This window comes from Thamnophis sirtalis, unplaced genomic scaffold (genome assembly GCF_051295495.1).
Source record: "Thamnophis sirtalis isolate CommonGarterSnake01/CBP01778 unplaced genomic scaffold, rThaSir2_p1.2 scaffold_1, whole genome shotgun sequence".
Taxonomy (NCBI): domain Eukaryota; kingdom Metazoa; phylum Chordata; class Lepidosauria; order Squamata; family Natricidae; genus Thamnophis; species Thamnophis sirtalis.
Window position 1 is genome coordinate 24,796,373 of NW_028261381.1, and position 20,126 is coordinate 24,816,498.

At 36.7% G+C, this 20,126-nt stretch overlaps 1 protein-coding gene across 1 annotated transcript in view; it reads right to left on the reverse strand.

The window, feature by feature from the left end:
• Window positions 1-20,126, reverse strand: part of UBR3 (ubiquitin protein ligase E3 component n-recognin 3) — a 94,413-nt gene that overhangs the window by 3,301 nt on the left and 70,986 nt on the right. The window contains exons 32-38 of the mRNA XM_087709251.1: window positions 10,157-10,262; window positions 7,716-7,816; window positions 4,891-5,015; window positions 1,643-1,750; window positions 1,371-1,496; window positions 1,117-1,293; window positions 86-295 (exon numbers count right to left, since the gene is read on the reverse strand). Coding sequence (XP_087565377.1) covers window positions 86-295; window positions 1,117-1,293; window positions 1,371-1,496; window positions 1,643-1,750; window positions 4,891-5,015; window positions 7,716-7,816; window positions 10,157-10,262 — 953 coding nt within the window. The remainder of the gene's footprint in view (window positions 1-85; window positions 296-1,116; window positions 1,294-1,370; window positions 1,497-1,642; window positions 1,751-4,890; window positions 5,016-7,715; window positions 7,817-10,156; window positions 10,263-20,126) is intronic.

Consider the following 20,126-nt stretch of genomic DNA (forward strand, 5'->3'; position numbering starts at 1 on the left):
ATTCATCTAATGATAAGTATTGAAAGTATTTTCCCTTTCTAAAATATTGTTTGGCAGCAGAACAGTAACTTTACAAGTCTCTTACCAAGACACATTCACAGAAGCTCTGCCGTTTGCAGCACAGTCCTTTCAAACACACAAAAGCACCACAAACTAAACAAACTGCAGGATCTTTGGGAACTTTGGAACAGATGAAACAACTCTTTCTGTGATAGTACTGAAAAACAGTATTATAATTTTCAGGCAATTGTAGAAGGTGTGGTAAATCCCAGGTAGGTTTTTCTATAAGTAAGACCTGGAAAAAAAAGAATTAAAAACAAACAAACAAACTAAAGTTAAATAGCATCTTTATAGTGCTCTGAATATATAACTGTTTCCTTGTGAAAGTAAGTTGGCATCTGACTTTGTCAAGATAAAACATGTTCAAGTATGTTTCTATAGATAAAGGAAGAAATGACCCAGATTGGAATGACCATCTGGATGACCAGGTCATTTGAGGCCAAACACATGCTTCCAGCTCAGTCCCTGCTTTGAGTTTTCAGAGACACCCAAGGGGCTCTTCGCAGAACCATTATCTTCAGGGAAATTCAGATTCCCTTTGCTTTGTCTTTTCACTCAACCCAATTTAAATCTCTTTGTGGTTTGTAGATCTATTTATTTTTAAAAGGTGACTTTTTCTTCCCAAAAAATACTTTATGTTATGTTAACTTATTTTTTCTCTTTTGCTTTACGCATCTATTGTGTGTAAACCTCAATGAAATAACCGTAGTTGAAAACAAGTGTGACACTGCAGCACATTCAGAACAAAAATTGACTGGTTAAAAGAAAAGGTCATTCACTATACATGTAACTAGTACTACATTAACCCACTGGATAAGTATTACATTAAATCCTGATGTTTCCCACTGTAGGCTCTGTAAAAGGAGAGCCCTGCCAATCTATGGTGGTAAAATATCAGGAGGAGTCTAGTAGCGCCTTTTCTGACTAACACATTTTATTAAAAGCCATGAGCTTTCATGAGTTTCGGTATCTCAAATGTCTGACGAAATGTGACGCTGTCAGAAAAGATGCTACCAAGGCTTCTCCTGATGAAAATCTGAAAAATTGTTTACTTACCTTGACTTGGGTTGGATGCTTGTCAGCAAATGAGACCAATTCTGAACACCACTGGGATATAATGTCAAAGGCTGACACAGACCAGTCAAGGCAAGAGGCACTAGGAAACTCCGACGATTGAAAAGAAGATGGTAGCAAACCCAGGCAATTTGCAAGAACAGTAAATTCTTCATCTTCCTATTAAAGAAACAAAACAATCAAAAGGGAAAGAGCTAGATGATATATATTCCAAAGGAAATAAAATTTCATAATACCTGGCAGCTGGGTAGCTCCCCTCCAAAGAGGTGATGCTGAAGAAGGCTGGTTATCCTGAGGAAAGGCAGGCAGAATTGCTGTAAGTAAGTCTCTATGGAGTGTGAGCACCAAGTACTGGAGCTATCCTAAATTAAAAGGAACACACAAAACAGGTGACTTTAACAATTTAGCTGTTGAACTGATAACCAACACCAACACCCTGCATGCAATTTCATAACGAGATATAGTTGGTGCTAAAAAAGTTTGACTAAACGATATACATAGACTATACCATATCTTCAGTTTCCTCTTGTTCTTGTTCATAAACCTTCCCTTTGAAAAGTTCACTGATCACATGGCTGAGTAACACCTGACAAGACTTTTTTGCATTGATCACGTTCTGTAATTAAGAAGAAATTCACCATCAAATGAGGAAAAATAAATAAATGCAGTCATTCCCACACGGGAGTCTCAAACTAAGATAAACATTTCATTGCATTAATAAATAATCCCACCAAGAAAGGTTCTAGTATTCCCTTCTGTAGGGAATACAAATCTTCCGCATATATAAAAATGGGCCCTACAAGAGAAATCAAGTGTTTATACATCAAAGCAGTCATAATGCTCTAGACTGGATAATAAATTGGGGTGGGTAGGAGGGCTGTACATCCTAATTTTCTACAGCAGGATGTCTTACAGACCAGTTAATGGAGGGTTGTTTATTCAAATGCACAAAAAAAAGAATAATGTACTTAAAACCAACATTCAAACGTGGAATTTTTTTTTATTTCATTGGGAAGCAACATTCTGATTGTAGGTCAGAACATCTGCATGTACTTCCTGGATGGTAAGAAGCATAACGACCTGGAAAATAGTGTCAAAATTAAGGAGCCCACCTTGCACAGAGCTGTGTAGCACCAGTAGGCTTGGGATAAAACTAGACTTTCACTCTGCTTGAGGGAGACTGGCCAAAATATATTCAAACTGTGTTACTGTTCTTACCGTTTGCCTGTGGCATGAATAATACAATCAAGGTTCAATAAGTTCATAACTTATTCTACAGCTTACTAACTTACTGAAAAGTATTACAGATACCTCCAATTGACTAAAGTCAGGATGGATGGAGTGAAAGTACCAGACACATAACAACGGATGGTTGAGCTTTTGGGACGTTGGAGCAGTCATCTGCATCCATGTAAAAACAGGAGGACAGAGACTTAATAATAAACAAGAAAAAAGCTTGAACCCTCTATTTCCATTCACCTGTGTATTACATTAGGGTGGTATTTTTGAAAGGTTATGGCTCTCCAGCCCTTGGGTATTTCAAAAGCCAAGTGTGAGTAAAAGTTAAGTGGCAACATCTGACATGGTATGTCTGCAACATTTATTTGTCAATGTTTATGAATCCAAACATGCGAGAAAAAATGATTGTGTGCACACAAAAATCCCAGAGGAGGAAATGGGTTGCCATACACTAACTAATCACTCATACTTTGTGGTGAGTTTCAATATTCAGGAATGGTCTATAGAGGAGGGAAAACACAATCTATCTTACTCAGAATTCCCTTCTGGAAGCATGGTTTGAAGCCAATTTGGTTGGGAGTGACAAACAAGGAATATAGTTCAGGTATAGCAATATACAGGGCATTCAGAAAGTATATAGACCCCCTTCACTTTTGTCAATTTTGTTATGCCACAGCCTGATTCTACAGTGGTTGAAATTCTTTTTTTTTTTTTTTGGTCATTAACTCAGCACCCCATAACAACAACAGAATTTTAGAAATATCTGTAAATGTATTAAAAAGAAAAAAACTGAGATAGCACATTGGCATAAGTATTCAGACCCTTAACTCAGTACTTTGTTGAAGCACCTTTGGCAGCAATTACAGCCTTGAGTCTTTTTGGGTATGATTTGACAAGCTTTGCACACCTGGATTGGGGGATTTTCTGCCATTCTTCCTTGCAAATCTTCTCAAACTCTGTCAGATTGGAGGGCGACTGTCAGTGGACAGCCATTTTCAGGTCCCTCCAGAGATGTTCAATAGGGTTCAAGTCAGGACTCTGGCTGGGCCACTCGAGGACATTCACAGAGTTGCCCCTAAGCCACTCCTGAATACTTTCTGTATGCAATGTATATAGTTACTGATGTTATGCTGCTATGGATAGAACCTTTGTGGGAGCAAACAGGCATCTTGCAAAAATTCAAAGTCCAATTTTTGTTAAAAATTCTAACAGTAGCACAATGGCCAGGACAAAACAAGTAATATAGCTACTTTGGTTTATTTCAAAAGGCTTCAATACTTATCACCTACTTTTATTTCTGCCCAATGAGGCAGACTGTTAAGTCAACAGCTAATCCCCCAATGCATCTTAGTCATCATCGAGACAAAGAACCTCAAAGTTAAAAAGGCTTTAAAGGGCTTTCTGGGTATAAGATTGCTTTTTTAAAACAATGTAACAACAATGTAATAATGTTTAAATATATCTTTTAAACTATCATAGATGAGTTCTTAAAAGTATTTCAGAAATGTTAATCTATCTGTCCCTTAATTTGGGGGAGGGGGACAGGGGAGGACATTTCTGTACTGCAATCACAGTTTGGCCAAACAAGTGGAGGCGGGAGCAGTTGGGGGGCAGTGGAGGGAAAGGGGGGGGATGGTGTGCTATGTTCATGGGATCACAAAGAGTCAGACATGACTTAGCGATGGAACGATTAAAAAAAAAATCATCTACACCATGCACCATACTTTCACACAATAATCTATTTAATTCTAGACAGCAATTATTTTAATACATGATCAGATAAATAAAAATCTACCCCGTTTATTTTCCACTAAGAACAACAGATTATCGATTGAACAAATCATGTGAAAGACTAAAGTGCTGGCCTGTCTCCAGTACCCAGCTATAGTAGCTCCATTCCAATTACATTTGCAGAATTTACTCATTTATGGTGGGTAAAGAGGTCAAGGAATATGTGTTAAATGTGTATACCAAGAGCCCCTTGGTTGAGATGGGAGATTAAAGAAATTGATTAATTGACTGACTGACTGACTGATTGAATATTGACTCCTATAATGTGTACATTTTAAAATAAAAATGGCAGCAATGCTGTGGTGTTGCATTAATAGTTGTGCAATGAAACATTATGTGATTTATTGCTTCTGAACATCACTGTTTCTCAGCATTGCCACAGTGGCGCAGCCTTCTGTTTTCCTATCTCAGAAACTAACAGACCTACATCCATGTTTCTAACTGCAATTCTTCTCTTGTGTGTGAACAAGGAAGGCATTGTAGTCTTTACAGGTCTATGCTTCAGCACAGACATGGATCATGGGGCACAAGTTGCAAGATATTTGAGATGGGATTCTGCTTTTCATTCAACCCTAATACTCCCAAGACTAATCAAGACAGACCGAAAAGTGTAAAGTACTGCAAACTCCTACAGCTACATTCCAACAAAAACATTCGACTGGCGCTTAACTAAGATACAACTACCTCCTTAGCAGCTTTCTTCAGATTTTTATTAAATAAACCAACCGTTTTCAGAGCTTCTGAATTCATCCAAGTCATCTTGTCCTCAGGGCTGCATTTCACAGAAAGTGCAACTAGAGCTTGTATGTACAACAATGTGAAAAGCACTTTTATGATACAGACAAAGTGTTCTGTAACAATACAAAAATATCATTAGACATTCTCAGGCCTCACATTTTTATGTATTAAAATATGGTCCCTAATTCGTACAGTCTATAAATCTGCAAATATTTTTCCCAGATGGGTAATCAAACATCAAGACAATTATACTGCTGAGACAACCATTCTAATTTTAAGCTTGCTGCTTTAAATCAATGTTTTATCACTGTTCGTGTTATGAATTTGAGTATGTTTTCTTGCTACTCTGTACTCTTTATCTTTGTTTAATCTGCAAATCATGTGAGTAAACTGAATGAGGCAATGGTTCTGGCGCTGTCTGAATAATTCAAAACCATGTTAAAGAAAGATATCATTGCCTTTTAAATAAACTAATCTAAAATATTAATTATCTGATCATAATAATGAGATCTTGTCCTTAATAATCAAGAATGGTAAACTAGACCAAGAGTTCTCATAATAGGCAGCACAATGAATAGACTGCTTAATTAGAGTTATTTCAATGATAATGGATCTATGGAACAATGTGTAGTTTTTTTGTTGTCTATCCCTCAGAAACACCTAAGTTTAGTAATGTGCAGAAAGATATAATTATAGATATAATTCCATGATAATCCAAGAAAACTAACCACCATGTTTCAGAATTTGTCTTCTAGATCAGTGTTTTTCAACCTTGGCGACTTTCAGTCCTTTGGACTTCAACTCCCAGAAGCTATGCTGGCTGGGGGAATTCTGGGAGTTGAAGTCCACAGGACTGAAAGTCACCAAGGTTGAGAAACACTGTTCTAGATATTCACAAAATCCAGATTGTTTTGAATGTTTTTAAATTTAACACATTTCTTGAAACACTAGCCAGAACTGAAAAAGGATGCTTGCTAATACTGAATGACGTTACAGCACACTTTATGGTTATCACTATTCTATTCTATGTTTCTCATAATTTAAATTAAATAGGGTTGGCCTTCCTTTCACAAATAGCCCATGGCATAATGCTGATCTCTGCTAAACTAGCTTGCTTTAAGAACAAGTATTTGTGCTTTTAATTTGCTAAACTATAGTCCTGATATCATTAATCCTCGGCCATGCTGGTCAAAACAAATGGAGTTGTAGTTAGGCATCATCAGGAGTAGATGTTCTCCACCCATGCCTTCAGTACTGTATTCTAGAGTTCTTTTTCCAAAGTTCTACATCTCCTACCGAAATGTAGAACTTAGGAACAAGCTTCCACACAACCTTATTTCTCAAATTGTCCAATTTGAGGTTTTCTTCCTATCATGTAACTATCTTTACCTCATGGACCTGTTTAGTTTACAGGCAGCTGAATACACCATACCACTACATTAGAAGGTAGTAAGAATCAAAAGATTCATTGCCATGAACAGTTCTAACTAAGAGCTAGATTAAAAAGGATGCTACTTACACTTCCAGTGTGAGCCTGTCTATGCACATGTATGCTAAATGTATGAGTGTATGACTCTCTGCATATCTCTCTCTCCCTCTCCCTCTCTTTCTCTCTCTCTCTCTGTTTGTGTGTGTACAGAGACAAAGCTACAGTAATTGCAAGGAGATGCACTTATGAATGGAACTGGATGGAGGGAAGGGAATTTAGGATTATGTTTCTCCCATAATCCCAAACCAGATTCCTCTACTCTGCAGGTGCTCAGAGAAAACCTTTCATTAGCCTTACTCTTAACTGCTCATTCTAGACAGCCCTAAAAACGGTTTACCTGCTGCCTTTCATGTATTTTTAGAATTCATGAGAACTGCAAACCAATGACTAAACTTTCCAAGTTAAAAAACCCCCCGAAGAAGCTCCTCTACACTGAACAGATTTTTAAATATTGGTTAAAAAATTTTTTTAAAAAAAAAAATCAGAATTCTGATGAGCTCTTACAGTATCCATCATCTGCCCTCCTTAAGGCTTTATTTTTTAACTTTGGACAAGTCTTACTTTCATTTTCATTATTTTCACTTATTCATAGAGAAAAATAATTCTTGCACAGCTGATTTAAAAGAACTCAGCTGAGGTATTAAAAAAATCACAAGAGTGAAGCCAACAGCATGTCAATTGACCCTATAAAAAGTGAAATGTTCATTTATACTGTAACAAAATTACAGAATGTATCCTTTAATAGTTGTGCAAAAGAAAATAGATCAACCTTTTCAAAATCATAACATTAAAAGCTTTCAAAATATGCAGTAATAAAGAATCCCTGCTTCCTTCAGACTCCAATAAAATGCTTGAATATATGTGCATGCAACAACTATTATAAATACTGTATTGTAGCAGTTTCCACTGTACTCTGTGCCAAAAATGCTAGTTTGCATAATAAAAATATTCATCCCTCTCCACTCTCCAACAATCACAATTCAACGTGAAATATTCAATACGTTTCTTCAGCAAACAAATGAAGAAAGATCAAAGAGGAAAAACCTTTCCCATGCTCCTGCAACTCAAAGAATTTAAAGGAATTTTGGGGCCTCGTGGTCTCCCTCCATTGTTATTTGATAAAGCTAAGAAGACAAGACTTCCAGATATGGCTGCCAAAAAGTCACAACAAAAATTCTGCCTGCTGCCCACTTCTAGAGCATAACTCATTCCTAAAGAATACCAAGCAAATAAGATTGATTTGCTGCAATTCTCAAAAATCGAAAGAGAGAGAGAGAGAACTTACTGCCCTCTATCTATTATTTATGTAACTTTGGTAATGTACCTTTGCGCAGTGGCTGAGGCATGGTTAAAATCTGGATGAGTAAAAGAGATGGGACATCTTTATAAAGCACTGGAACCTCTGGCTGATCCTCACTGGACATCCTGACAAAAATATATGCAGTTAAAATCCACATCAATTTTCTCCAGATTTAAATACATTTTTGACCCATTGCTATCTGATTCTAAATATCAAATAGAACATCATCATTTAAAAGTAAAATTGGAAATATTTGGACTAAAATGGAATTTATTTCACCTTGATTATTTAATCCTATTTGTGACATTTGAAGAAACAAAACTAAGTTTGAATATTTAAGATAAAACAAGAAAGGATCAAAAGAATGAATTGGCAATGGATGAATGCAGATTCAGAACAAAAGCAGAATATAAGCACTTTGAGGAGGGTTATTATAGAATGAAAATTGGGCAAATAGAAAAACCAACATGTGAAGCAAATCGAAGCAAAACAAATACATGAAGCAAATTGTACAAGCAAAGCTTTGCTTAGCTTATAAAATGGCTTTCCTGCTGATTCACCAAACTTGCCCTAAAAACATTCTATAAAAAATTCAATTCATGGTTATATGAAACTCCAATTGGCATTCTAACTTCCTGAACTTAAAAAAATTGTGGATAATTATGTAAATGTGAACACAAATGTTATAAAATAGTTATACTAAATAGGGATTGATAAGCACATTAAAATGGGTATTACAAATAACCCAAGTTATATTTTTACATGTATTCAATCTTCTCAATAATTGGCAACATTCATTTCTCTTTCAGGTATATTTTAACAGGCTACTAAACTTTCATAAATCAAACAGAACTTGATCTTCACAAAAACAAATGATGCATTTAGTTCCTTCACTAGAAGTGAAAGTAAAATTCTAGAAAATGCCAGTTTAGATAAGCTTCTTTAGTTTATGTCAAGCATCAGAGTAAATTAAGCCTTAAATCTACACTATTTATTAAAAGCTTAAGCAATTTCTTCATCATGATATGGAAGCTGTCCTTTAAAAGTCTGTTTGCAGTATAGAATATCTACTCTACTAATCCCTTCAATGCCTGTGGGACAAGTTGATAAATATAGCTTTGCATTACACCCATAGAAATAGTTAGTGAGGGGAAAGCCCTAATGTTTTTCAGGGGAAAAGACCACAATTATTTTATTTTGAACGAAAATTTGTCAAGTTGGTTTAAGAGCTGATAGATTCCAAATTCAGAGAAATTGACAACATTGATGGGAATCATGGCTGAACAAAAAAGGCGGGTTTCCACATTGCTGACTCAGATTTCCAAATGCAACCTATATAAATAAACTATGGCTACACTGAGCTAATAAGAGCCAGTTTGATTTAGTGGTGAAGGCACCAGGCTAGAAGCCAGGAATCTGCAAGTTCTAGCCCTGCATTAGGCATGAAAGCTGACTGAGTAACTTTGGGATAATCACTCTTTCTCTCAGCCCAAGTCCTTGGAGATTAAAGGAGTATTGTCTGCATTTGCCATTTTGAATTATTTATAAAAATGTGGGAAATAAAGAAATATGAAAGAAATAATAAATAAGTTCAAGCCAACTGCCAAATCTGTTTCCTACATGCTAAAGTCCATGCCTTTTCTGATTTTCTGAGGGAAATGGTGCCAACTCTTAAGTTAAAAAAGGGAATGGTATGGGGCCATTCAAGGGCCATGCCACATAAGGGCATCCTCATTTAATGGGCTTGAGTCTCATATGATTCCCATAGATGTTCTTAGTCACAGAGGCTAAAGTTCAAGGAATTATTGAGAAGAATGCTCATCTACTCAGGGAAAAAAGAAAAAGGAAAGGGGCGGATAGTAGACACACCATGGGGATTTAGATGGGGTGAGGGAAGCATCTGCCCAATTTTCTTTCTGGTAAATGTGCATTATGTGACTAGCCACACCTACCATAGTCACCATTATGTGGTTATGCAAGAGACCAGCCATTTGTCTGAAGAATGAGAACATGATTTCTAAATTCCAAGGATTTCCTATATTTTTGCTAATTCAAGTTTTTGAAAAAAGCTTTTGAACAAGCCACAGACACTCTTTAAATAAAGCTCATCACACATTGGCCAATGCTTTTCTAGGGGTGTACATAACCTGCTTCAATTAATCAAGGAATACAAACACTATTGCTAACTGGGTAGGCCTGATATTGTTTGATATAAGGATTTTTTGAAGTCTGGAAGGCTATTTTGGGGGTTATACTACTGTTTTATGCATCCTGCACCCAAAACCAAGAAAAGGCAAAACAAATTTTTCAATAATGACACGTTGATGGGATTTTGGACACCAGTTCAGAAACTGCATGCAATACTTGAGGTTGTGAATGTTTATCCTAAACAGGATTGTAAAACAGGGTTATGTATCTTTCCTTGATTAAAACAAGGTGAATATTAAAAATGTCTGTCTACTTACTCCAATTCTTCATCCTGTATCAACCGTGTCAGTTTCTTCCATGGATTGTAAGCAGAATCAATGCTGTAGAGTCTCATGTGCATGGCCAAAACATGAAATAGCTGATCTATAGAAAGAGAAATGAAGGGGGTTTTTTGGATGAAATTTCTCCATTTTATATCCCTTTGAAAAGGTTTATTCACCGTTTTTTTTATGTTTGCTTAAAACAACTTCCTTAAACCCTGATAGTTGGCTGCAACTAGACTCAAAAAATTAATTCCAATCCTAGATAAAACGATGAACTGCTACTGCCACGACTGAATTTCTTTGGTGCTACAGGTGAACACTTCAGGGGTTTCAATCTGATCTAATTACAAGATTGGGGGTCTCCATCCCCCGCTTCATGGCCCGGTGCTGGGCTGCAGCCTGTTTGAAACCAGACTACAGAAGTGGTGTACAAGCATGCACAAAGCTGAATTTGTGAAAGCAGTGTGCACATACAAATGAAACCATCTCCTCTCCCTCCCCCTGCTGCCACTTCCGCCAATCTGCCGAGCGGGAAAGGTTGGAGATTGCTGTACAAAATATTCTCAGTTTCATGGAATGCTTGCATTTCTCAATCTTTCCCATTGATAGCAAGAGTTCCTTAGAACTCAGTCTTGGGTTCGTATTTTCTTTATATAATCTTCCTCTAGGCACTTTGATTTTACATATCAAATTCTGCTACTACCTTTTTGCTAATGACTTTGAGATTCAGAATGGGACAATTTGCTGCGGCCAACTCGCCACAGGACAATTTGCTGAAGAATAACTCAATCATTAAATTTAATTATTTAAAATAATTAAAAACTTTCTTATTCACATTTCATTTGTCCTTCCTAAGCAGAGGCAGGTTGCTACTGTTCGCACCGGTTCGGGCGAATAGGTAGTGGAAATTGCGACTGGGTCGCCGAACCAGTAGGGACAGCAGGCTCGCCACGCTCCCAAACCGGTTCCCCAGTCGCAGCATGTTTTTTTGACATTTTTTATGACCTATTTACAGGCAACTGCGCATGCAACGCCAGTACCAGCAGAAGACCACCCCTGCTCCTAAGGCATCCTTTCTTTAATGATTCTATTTCACTATTTCTTTGATACTAGTGTAACTCTTATCCCACAGAGAGTAGTCCTATGGCGACTTGTACTAGACCTTTTTGATTTGTCTGTCATTGCCTTGGATGACATGACATTGGCATTGCTCTCCAACTGCCCAGGCAGGATTTGAGACTGAATGTGCTGTATCACCTTTAACTGAACACTGAATAAGACTAAAGAAATTATTGCACTTTACTTTGCTTATCTCATCATTCCTCTAACTGTATCTTATGTTGGGTTTCAAGGTTGCCAGTTACAGATCACCCCCCCCCCCAATTTGTGAGGAACATACCAATCCAAATTGAAAAATACCTTGCTATCTCCGGAGGGGGGGGGGAGCTTTAAGAATTAGAATCTTACTACTGGGTTTTTAGTTTTAGTTCATGCTTTACTTTTTGTGCTTGAATTAATGTAGCAAGCTTAGGGCTAGGTTACTCAAGAGTTTATTCTAATTCTTGATGTTGCTATTCACTTTATTTTTGACCTTCGCTACATTGCCTTCACCTTTTTATTGTTAACCATTGCATTAGTTGGAAATTCAAGTAAGATACTAATACAAATTACCAGGGTTGATGAATTACACACACAATTATTTAAAAGACCTGCTGTTTGGCTCACGTCCCTGCACACCATTATCAGTCCAGGGTCTTTTGCTACTACCTCGTTGTGGAAAAGCCACTTCCCAACAAAGAGCTTTTTCCTCACTTGACTTGTTTTTTTGGAATAAACTTCATCCAAGATCACATTTGGAACCAAATCACTGAAGGTTTAAAAAACATTAAAAATGCTTCTTTTTCAAGGGGCCCCTGCAAGGTTGCTTCAAAATCAGTCACTCAATACATTTTTATCTGATTCTTCATATATTCCAAGTTAATATACATGCCACAGACATTTCAGTTTTCACACTTAGTTTACATTATGATATAATTGATTGTAATGTCAGGGCACTTTTAAAAAATTCTGTGTTTGTACTGCACTTAGTTATACATCCATAAAAAGCCAAATCATTATTATCCATGCTTTTGCTACATACCGATGGATGGATGTGCAAACAGATCAGCCAAAATCCTCACTACTATTTATTCTGACATCTAGAATATAGTCCAGCTGTGCCCACAGGCAAGTCTAGATAATCTGGTAACTTTTTATGCAACCAAAGCCCCCATTTTATTCCCTGTCCGGAATAAAGAATTCCAAGAGGAGCTAAATGAAACAGGATATTTGAGGTTTATTTTTTGTTTGGATCTACAGATCTAGGCAAAATGAACAAAATTACACAAAATGAACGCAGGGAAATAACAATACTTTCTATTTCTATTCTATTTCTCATTCAAATATAGATGTAAACAAAATTACTACATAGATGGGAATCCCATAAACCATTATCAATTTTTTTCCTTATATTCCCATGCACGGGCAGTCCTCAGCTTACAACAGTTTGTTTAGTTCAAAGTTCCAACAGTACTGTAAAAAGTGAGGCAGGACCATTTTTCACACTCATGACCATTAGCATTCCCATGGTCACAGGATTTACATTCGGATGCTTGACAACTGGTTCATATCTATGACGGTTGCAGTATCCCGAGGTCATGTGATCACTTTTTGCAACCTTCTGACAAGCCAACTCAATGACGTTTCACTTAAGCGTATTACTAATTTAACAACTGCAGTAATTCACTTAACAAATGTGGCAAAAAAAAAGTTGTAAAATGGGAGAAAACTCACTTAACAAATTTCTCTTACCAACATAAATTTTGGGCGCAATTGTGGGTGTAAATTGAGGACTACCTGTATATTTTGATTCAATTTTAATATATTCCAGCCAAGGGACCATATGCATTTTACTAGATTGTTTCTTTCAAAATAGTGCAATGTATTTTTAGTTGGTATCAGTATAGAGGCGCTCCTATTTATTTACTTTTTTGTCCCATCCAAAAAATGTATTTCTATTTTCTCTTTATTTTATTTATTACCCCGGTTTCTAGCCTTGTGTCCCTATCACTTGTAGAGGCTCTTAAAAATGCCACGTATAAATATAAATCACAGAAGGAATTAATTTATTTTCTACAAATAGACAATTATTCATAGACACTTGGGAGGCCAAAACCAGCTCCTGCTGAAGTCAGCTGCTTCATGTAGAGCTTGAAGGCTGTAATTAACTTCTTGGTTTGCCAAATAATTGTAGGCATGGATGACATTGGAACTAAGTGCTGTCACCTGTTTTCTGAATCAGCAGCAGTGAATTAGGACAAAATGAGCTCCCATTCAAACTGTCAAGAGATGTTTAGTGAACATTCATTCCTTTGTTCTTTGGCTTGTATACGTTTATATAAGCAATGACCCCACCCACCCAGGCTAAAAAAACTCTCCTTTGGAAATGGTAATGGTTGTAGCTGTAGAACATAACACTGTATTTTTATGGGGGGAGGGAAGGGAGAGTATTAGACCTAGAAGTCCATCCATGTGAAAGGCAAAAGGGAAGGATTGCTGTTTTTGCTGATGCTCTTTCTTCTACAGAACCTTGTTGCCACCTCCCACAGAGTTCAAAAGTAGGGCTCTCTAACCTTGGCAACTCTAAGCCTGGAAGACTTCAACTCCCAGAATTCTCCAGTCAGCACATCTGGCTGGGGAATTCTGGGAGTTGAAGTCTGCCAGGCTTAAAGTAGCCAAGGTTGGAGACCCCTATTCTAAAAGGTTCTTCAAATCTCTGGAAAACAGCCTGCTTCAGTTTTCCAGTCACGAAACTGTCACCGGATGGGGAACAATTACATATGCCTCTCTGTATTGGTTCAATTGCACAATTTGGCATAACCACAGACTCAGGCATCTTTTCTCTGGCTACTTGATACTATGATTTTATAGACATAAATTCCCAGCAATTTTTGTCTGTGTTTTTTCTAACAAGCTAACATATTATGATTTGCAGGAACGGTACAGAAATTCTAGCATATAACTGGAAACTTCTTATGAGACCTTGTTCGTTCACTCAACACCATCCATAGCTAGTACAAATAACTTACAATATATCTCATTTATATTTCTTTTTTTTTGGGGGGGGGGGATTGATATCTGTTTTCATTACAAAGGGGAATAATGATCAGGGTCACTTCTATACTTCTGCGATAATTGTGAGAGCGGTGGTAGCGCAGTGGTTAGAATGTAGTACTACAGAGCACTTCTGCTAACTGCCACCTGCCTGCAATTTGGCAGGCCGAATCTGAGCAGGCTCAAGGTTGACTCAGCCTTCCATCCTTTCAAGGTCAGTAAAATGAAGACCCAGATTGTTGGGGGCAATAGGCTGACTCTGTAAAATCGCTTAGAGAGGGCTGGAAAGCACTGTGAAGTGATATATAAGTCTAAGTGCTATTGCTATTATTCCAAACAAACATTGCATTGTTGCACACAACATATTGATTTGTTTCAAGGTAAAATATGCTACTCTCAATACCACTACCAAAGAAACTACCGAAGAAAACCAGACTGTTATAGATAAAGAATACACACACATAAATTAAATTCATTCATTTCCCTGTACAAATTGCATTTACGTTTTCTTAAAATTATCTGCAACTTAATATTAAGGTTGAAACCTTAATTACTTATTGGTGGAACACCTCGTAAAACCCAAAGGCACTGATTTTTAAATACAAATGCATAGAATTCCATCAGACAGTTATCTTATGGTTGCACTTCAAATTTTGGACTTCATGCACTTACATACTGGTTCAGAATAAACCTATATTCAGTTTTACATGACTCCTAAGCAGCATAAGACACCAAAAAAAAGTTGCAAGTGAGACCGGGTCTGACATCTGCTTGTGATATATAGCAAATTCTGCTCAGATTAGAATATTAGTACCAAATTAGCTTCGCCTAGAATTCATATATATATAATTATTATTATAAAGAAAATATATAATATAATCAAAATTTAAAAAACACTGATTCATACAATGTGTAATTTCATATTTTTTTTACCAAAGAGAGGAAAAAAGGCAAACATTGCCCCCTAATGGGAACATGGTACTAAAGAAAAAGGGCAAGAAATGTGCCTTCTTTCTTTAAAAGTACTGAATTTGCAATTCTAAAAAAGCATCTATACTTTTTACTAAGCCATTAGCATTAGCACTTCTAGTAAGCTAGATGGAATTTAACAGTGTCCACGTCACTAAATTGTGCTAATTTTACATGAATATACCACAGGATATTGAAAGCTAAGTGATCTTTGATCTTTGACACACATTACGTGCAGGTTGCGAACTGGCAGTAACACTGGCAGCAACCCACCCCTGATCTATACTAACATATAACTTGCACCCACCCCCCAGCCTTGTCAGCTAGAAAGCTGGCAGCCCAGGTTGGAGACCTGAGTGCCATGTGACGGAATGAGCTTCCATCCATGCCTTACCTCCTGCTAACCAAGCAGTGCGAAAGCATGCAAATGTGAGTAGATAAATAGGTACAGCACTCTGTGATGTTATACTGGTCACATGACTGTGAAATGTTTTCGTACAGCACTGGCTCAGTGGCTTTAAAACAGAGATGAGCACTACCCCATATAGGCAGCAACGACTAGAAATCTGCAGGGAATCCTTTACCTATACTAGGGGCTTTCATTCAGCCCAATTATAACTTAAAATGGACGCTGAACGAATTGTTTTTAGGAGAATCCTGAAAGCTGTTAAGGTGTACCTTGAAAAACTCCATAGCATTTCTACAAAGTGGAACAAAACAGCAACAAATATGATAAATATAGCGACCAATAAATCCAATTAAGAAGTCCAGATAACACCATATAAATGAGCAAAAACCATCTAGTATTTTTGGTCAGTATTAATTCTAAATGTCACATATAACAGAATCCTTGTAAATAATCCACTTCTTACTCTTAATTCTCTTCTTCCCATCCCTTTTCTATTAAGATTAGATAATGGGCATCCATGCAGATTTTATGCAACACAAGACAATGCTGCTTAATTAATGTCAAGTTTTATCTAGGGCAGAAATAACAACATTTTGGTCTCTTTGAATTTCAGACACCAGCAACAGCACAATAATAGTATTAGGCTGTTACTTAGGATGAGCTGATATGGTTTTGGGGCTCATGCATATGGTGGTATTTACAGGGTGGTCTTAATTATGTTACTTAATGTAAAACTAATTCAATAACACTCTCTTACTTGAAGGATTGTAGCTTTGGGCAACAGACTTTACAATGATTTTCAAGGGAGTTGAGATTAGCATGAGACAAGCACAGCTTTACCTATTATCAGCTTTGACCTAATAATATAAGCTTTGAGCGATTGCAAAAAGTGATTAAAAATGGAATTATGGAGGCTTAAAAGTTGAAAAAAGTTGTCTGATTCCAACCTAAACACACTGTCTTATGTAACAAGAAATAGATTTTCCATACTTCAATGTTTAAACTTTTAAAAATGGATGCGGCACCACTTAGCAAAATTAAAACAGAGAACAAATTAGAAACTTTCAATGACCATTTACAACCATTTATTTAATTTCAAAAATGAAACTCTTTTTTAAATTTAAATGTTTATAATTTGGCTTCTGTAGACTGTTTTTATCCTTTAAATATAATTAATTTATTCTTTTATTCTTTCATCTTCTTTCATACTTATAAATGAAGCTCTTTTAACATCAGGTAGCTAGACAGACAAATTTTTTAAAAAAACAACTCTGACTTTGCAATCCTTCCTACAAAGTTTAATTATTCGCTATTATCCAATATTACATTAATCCCAAAAGAGGTAAAACCCTAAAATATACAAATATAATACAGTGTAAAACCCATACTAACTCAAAAAATAAAGTCTTCTTCAAGTCAAGCCTGACATCTGGTTATTTCATGGGCAACATTAGACTCAAAAGGGATGTTACCTTAATTTACCTACAGAAAGAGTTCCACAATCAATATTGGTTGTCAAAAAAAGATCCTGTGCTTTGATTCCATCAACGCTGGAATCTGGGCTTCAATTACAGCTCATAAATCACAAATATATTCACCACCATAACTGTGACCCCCAAACATATTAGAGATTACTACATAAGAAAATACAACTTGCGCTGAAAACAATTTAATGGCTTATACAGTTGCTGTAGGACTGGTATATGGAGTCCACACTAAAGGTCATCTAAAAGTCTGGCTGCAACAATTTCCATCAAGCTGAAATGTATTCAAAACCAGCTTATATGACTATATCAATCAGTGGTGGGATTCAATTTTTTTTACTATGGTTCTGTGGGCGTGGCTTGGCGGGCATGGCAGGGGAAGGATACTGTAAAATCCCCATTCCCTCCCCACTTCAGGGGAAGGTTATTGCAAAATCCCCATTCCCTCCCGATCAACTGGGACTCGGAAGGCAGAGAATAGATGGGGGTGGGGCCAGTCAGAGGTGGTATTTACCAGTTCTCCGAACTACTTAAAATTTCCTCTACCGGTTCTACAGAACTGGTCAGAACCAGCTGAATGCCACCTCTGGTATCAATGATTAAAAATCTGGTTGATCTAAGAAAGATGCTGAAGCTGGTAAAGGACACTCCTTAGCCACAGCCACCATTTAAGCATTCAAAAAGAAAGATGAATCCAGAAATATCTCCAGGTAGTGCTTCTGCTCCTTCAGAACCAACGTCTTTTCTTTTTCTTGTTTCTCTGAGAATACTGAAAATATGGTATGCTGTGTTCCGAATCTCAACTATGCCTCGAGGGTTAAGCTTTATATAGAACCATTCAGACTGACATTTAGCTCACTGTCCTTTTCATACTGTCTCAGCATCAGTAGTTGCATTAATCATTCCTAATTTTACTTCCCAACACACAGCTGTCCTCTTACATCTGCTAAAACAACACTTGACCTATTTGCTCCTACATCTTCAAAGACACCTGCTGCTAGAAGACTTCACCTGGAACATCATATTCTGTATCTAATCAACAAATGTTGCAGTTGTATGATTGACGCAGAACACTGTGTTCAGACACAAGACAGACACTTCATTAATCAATATCCAAGGAAAGACTGAGGGATGTGGGGGAATAAAAAGGTACAAGAGTTTTAATTGCACTAGAGAACAACATCATCTAAATATCAATAAATTGCATGTAGTGCTTCTTATTGATCTAAACATAAATGCACTATAAACCTTTTTAACTCTTAGCAGAAGATGGGGTGAATCTGCCAAATCAGAATTAGGGCTTCTAATCATTCAGTTACTTATGTCAAGTATACTGAGAGGTAAACAGTTACTATAGAGACTTTTTAGCAAAGTGCTAGGTTTTTTTAAAATCCCAATGACATCCTGCATTATCTTTGAAAAACCTCTGGGCATGCTGTGCCTTGAATAAGTAGGAAATGAGAAAACAATGCAAGGAAATTAGCCTAATTTGGATGCAATGGTAATAGAGTGATTGTGTGACACCCTTTAGAAAGAACATCCCTGTGACTGAAGAGCTATCATGATTCCATGTATGAAGGTCTTCTGTATTTCTCAAGCAAAGAGCTACACTTGATTTTGAGGAGTATGCTGAGAGCTGTATTCCTCAAGTGAAAGATGGAGACAGGACAAAACTAAATTTGCTGTTGATAGTGATGTGTCAAAACCTCCTACTCCCCCACCCCGCCCAAGACATATACTATTTTTGACCTAATGGCCACGCTTGGTCTTTTGGATGGTGTTTGGGGGGCAGCAATACAATGGAAGGGCAGGCTACAAAAAGTAAAAAAGCAAAATAGATTCTATATTAACATATGTAGCCGTTTTGCAAAGTTTTAGCAATTTCTTTTATTGCTGACAAACCAAAAGTATTATGCTGTTATTTAGGTAAACCAACAAGCTGAATATGTGTCTGTGTTCTCCTTCCTTTAATCGAGATGCAAAAAGATTAGACATTATCAATTTTAGAACTATTACATCTGAAGTATTAGAACTGTTTAAGATACCTCAGATTCATTAATCATGAAGATAGGCTTATTTCAACGAAGCATTTTAAATGTGACTTCCTTTTACAGCCCTTTCCAGATATTTTGGACTATAATGACCAGTGCCAATAGCCACTATGACTATGACATGAATTATATTCTGAATTACAACACATTACGTTAAAATGTCAGTTAATGAGCACATGTGGCTTTTTAGTTAAATTCTATGTTTTCTCATGCTTTGTGAGATCCAAAACAATGAACAGATTTTGCATTTCAAGAAACTGGGTCCAATACTTAAGGCCTATATAAGTCCCTGATGGCTGATTGCCAAATACACAAAATGGCATAAATCTGGAGTCTGGGTTATATAGTTAAGCACAAATCTTGATTATATATCTTCCTTCCAGGGTGCAATTTAGCCCAGGAAGATAGAATGACGGTGAAAATAGTTGTTCCAATCAAAAGAACTGGCAAAATATATTATCCATGATATAATCCTGGATCAAAGTTTTGACCTTGTACAGACAAAAAAGAGAAATAATCTCTCCTAGTTGTGACTCAAAGTTAATATAATTACTTGTATTATGAAAATGTTTCTGTATTTATAGTTTTCCTCATGATCCGTAGTCACCTTACCTCATATATTTATTAAAAAACTGCAGAATTTCAAACCAGGGAAGAATTTGGTAACGAGAATAAAACCAAGAGATCCTTTATAGATGTTTCTGTTTTAAATATTTAACTTTAAAGAATTAAAGATTCTGCTTTGATTCTAAAGAAAAACAAAACAATCCCCACAAATACAATACTCACTGACAAAGTATTATATCAGTCAGTTGGCCAATTTTGACTCCATATTTTGGCCCACCTAGGACCTCTGGATATTTGTGAAGTCACACAGCTTCCTTCCTGAGCTAGCTGAA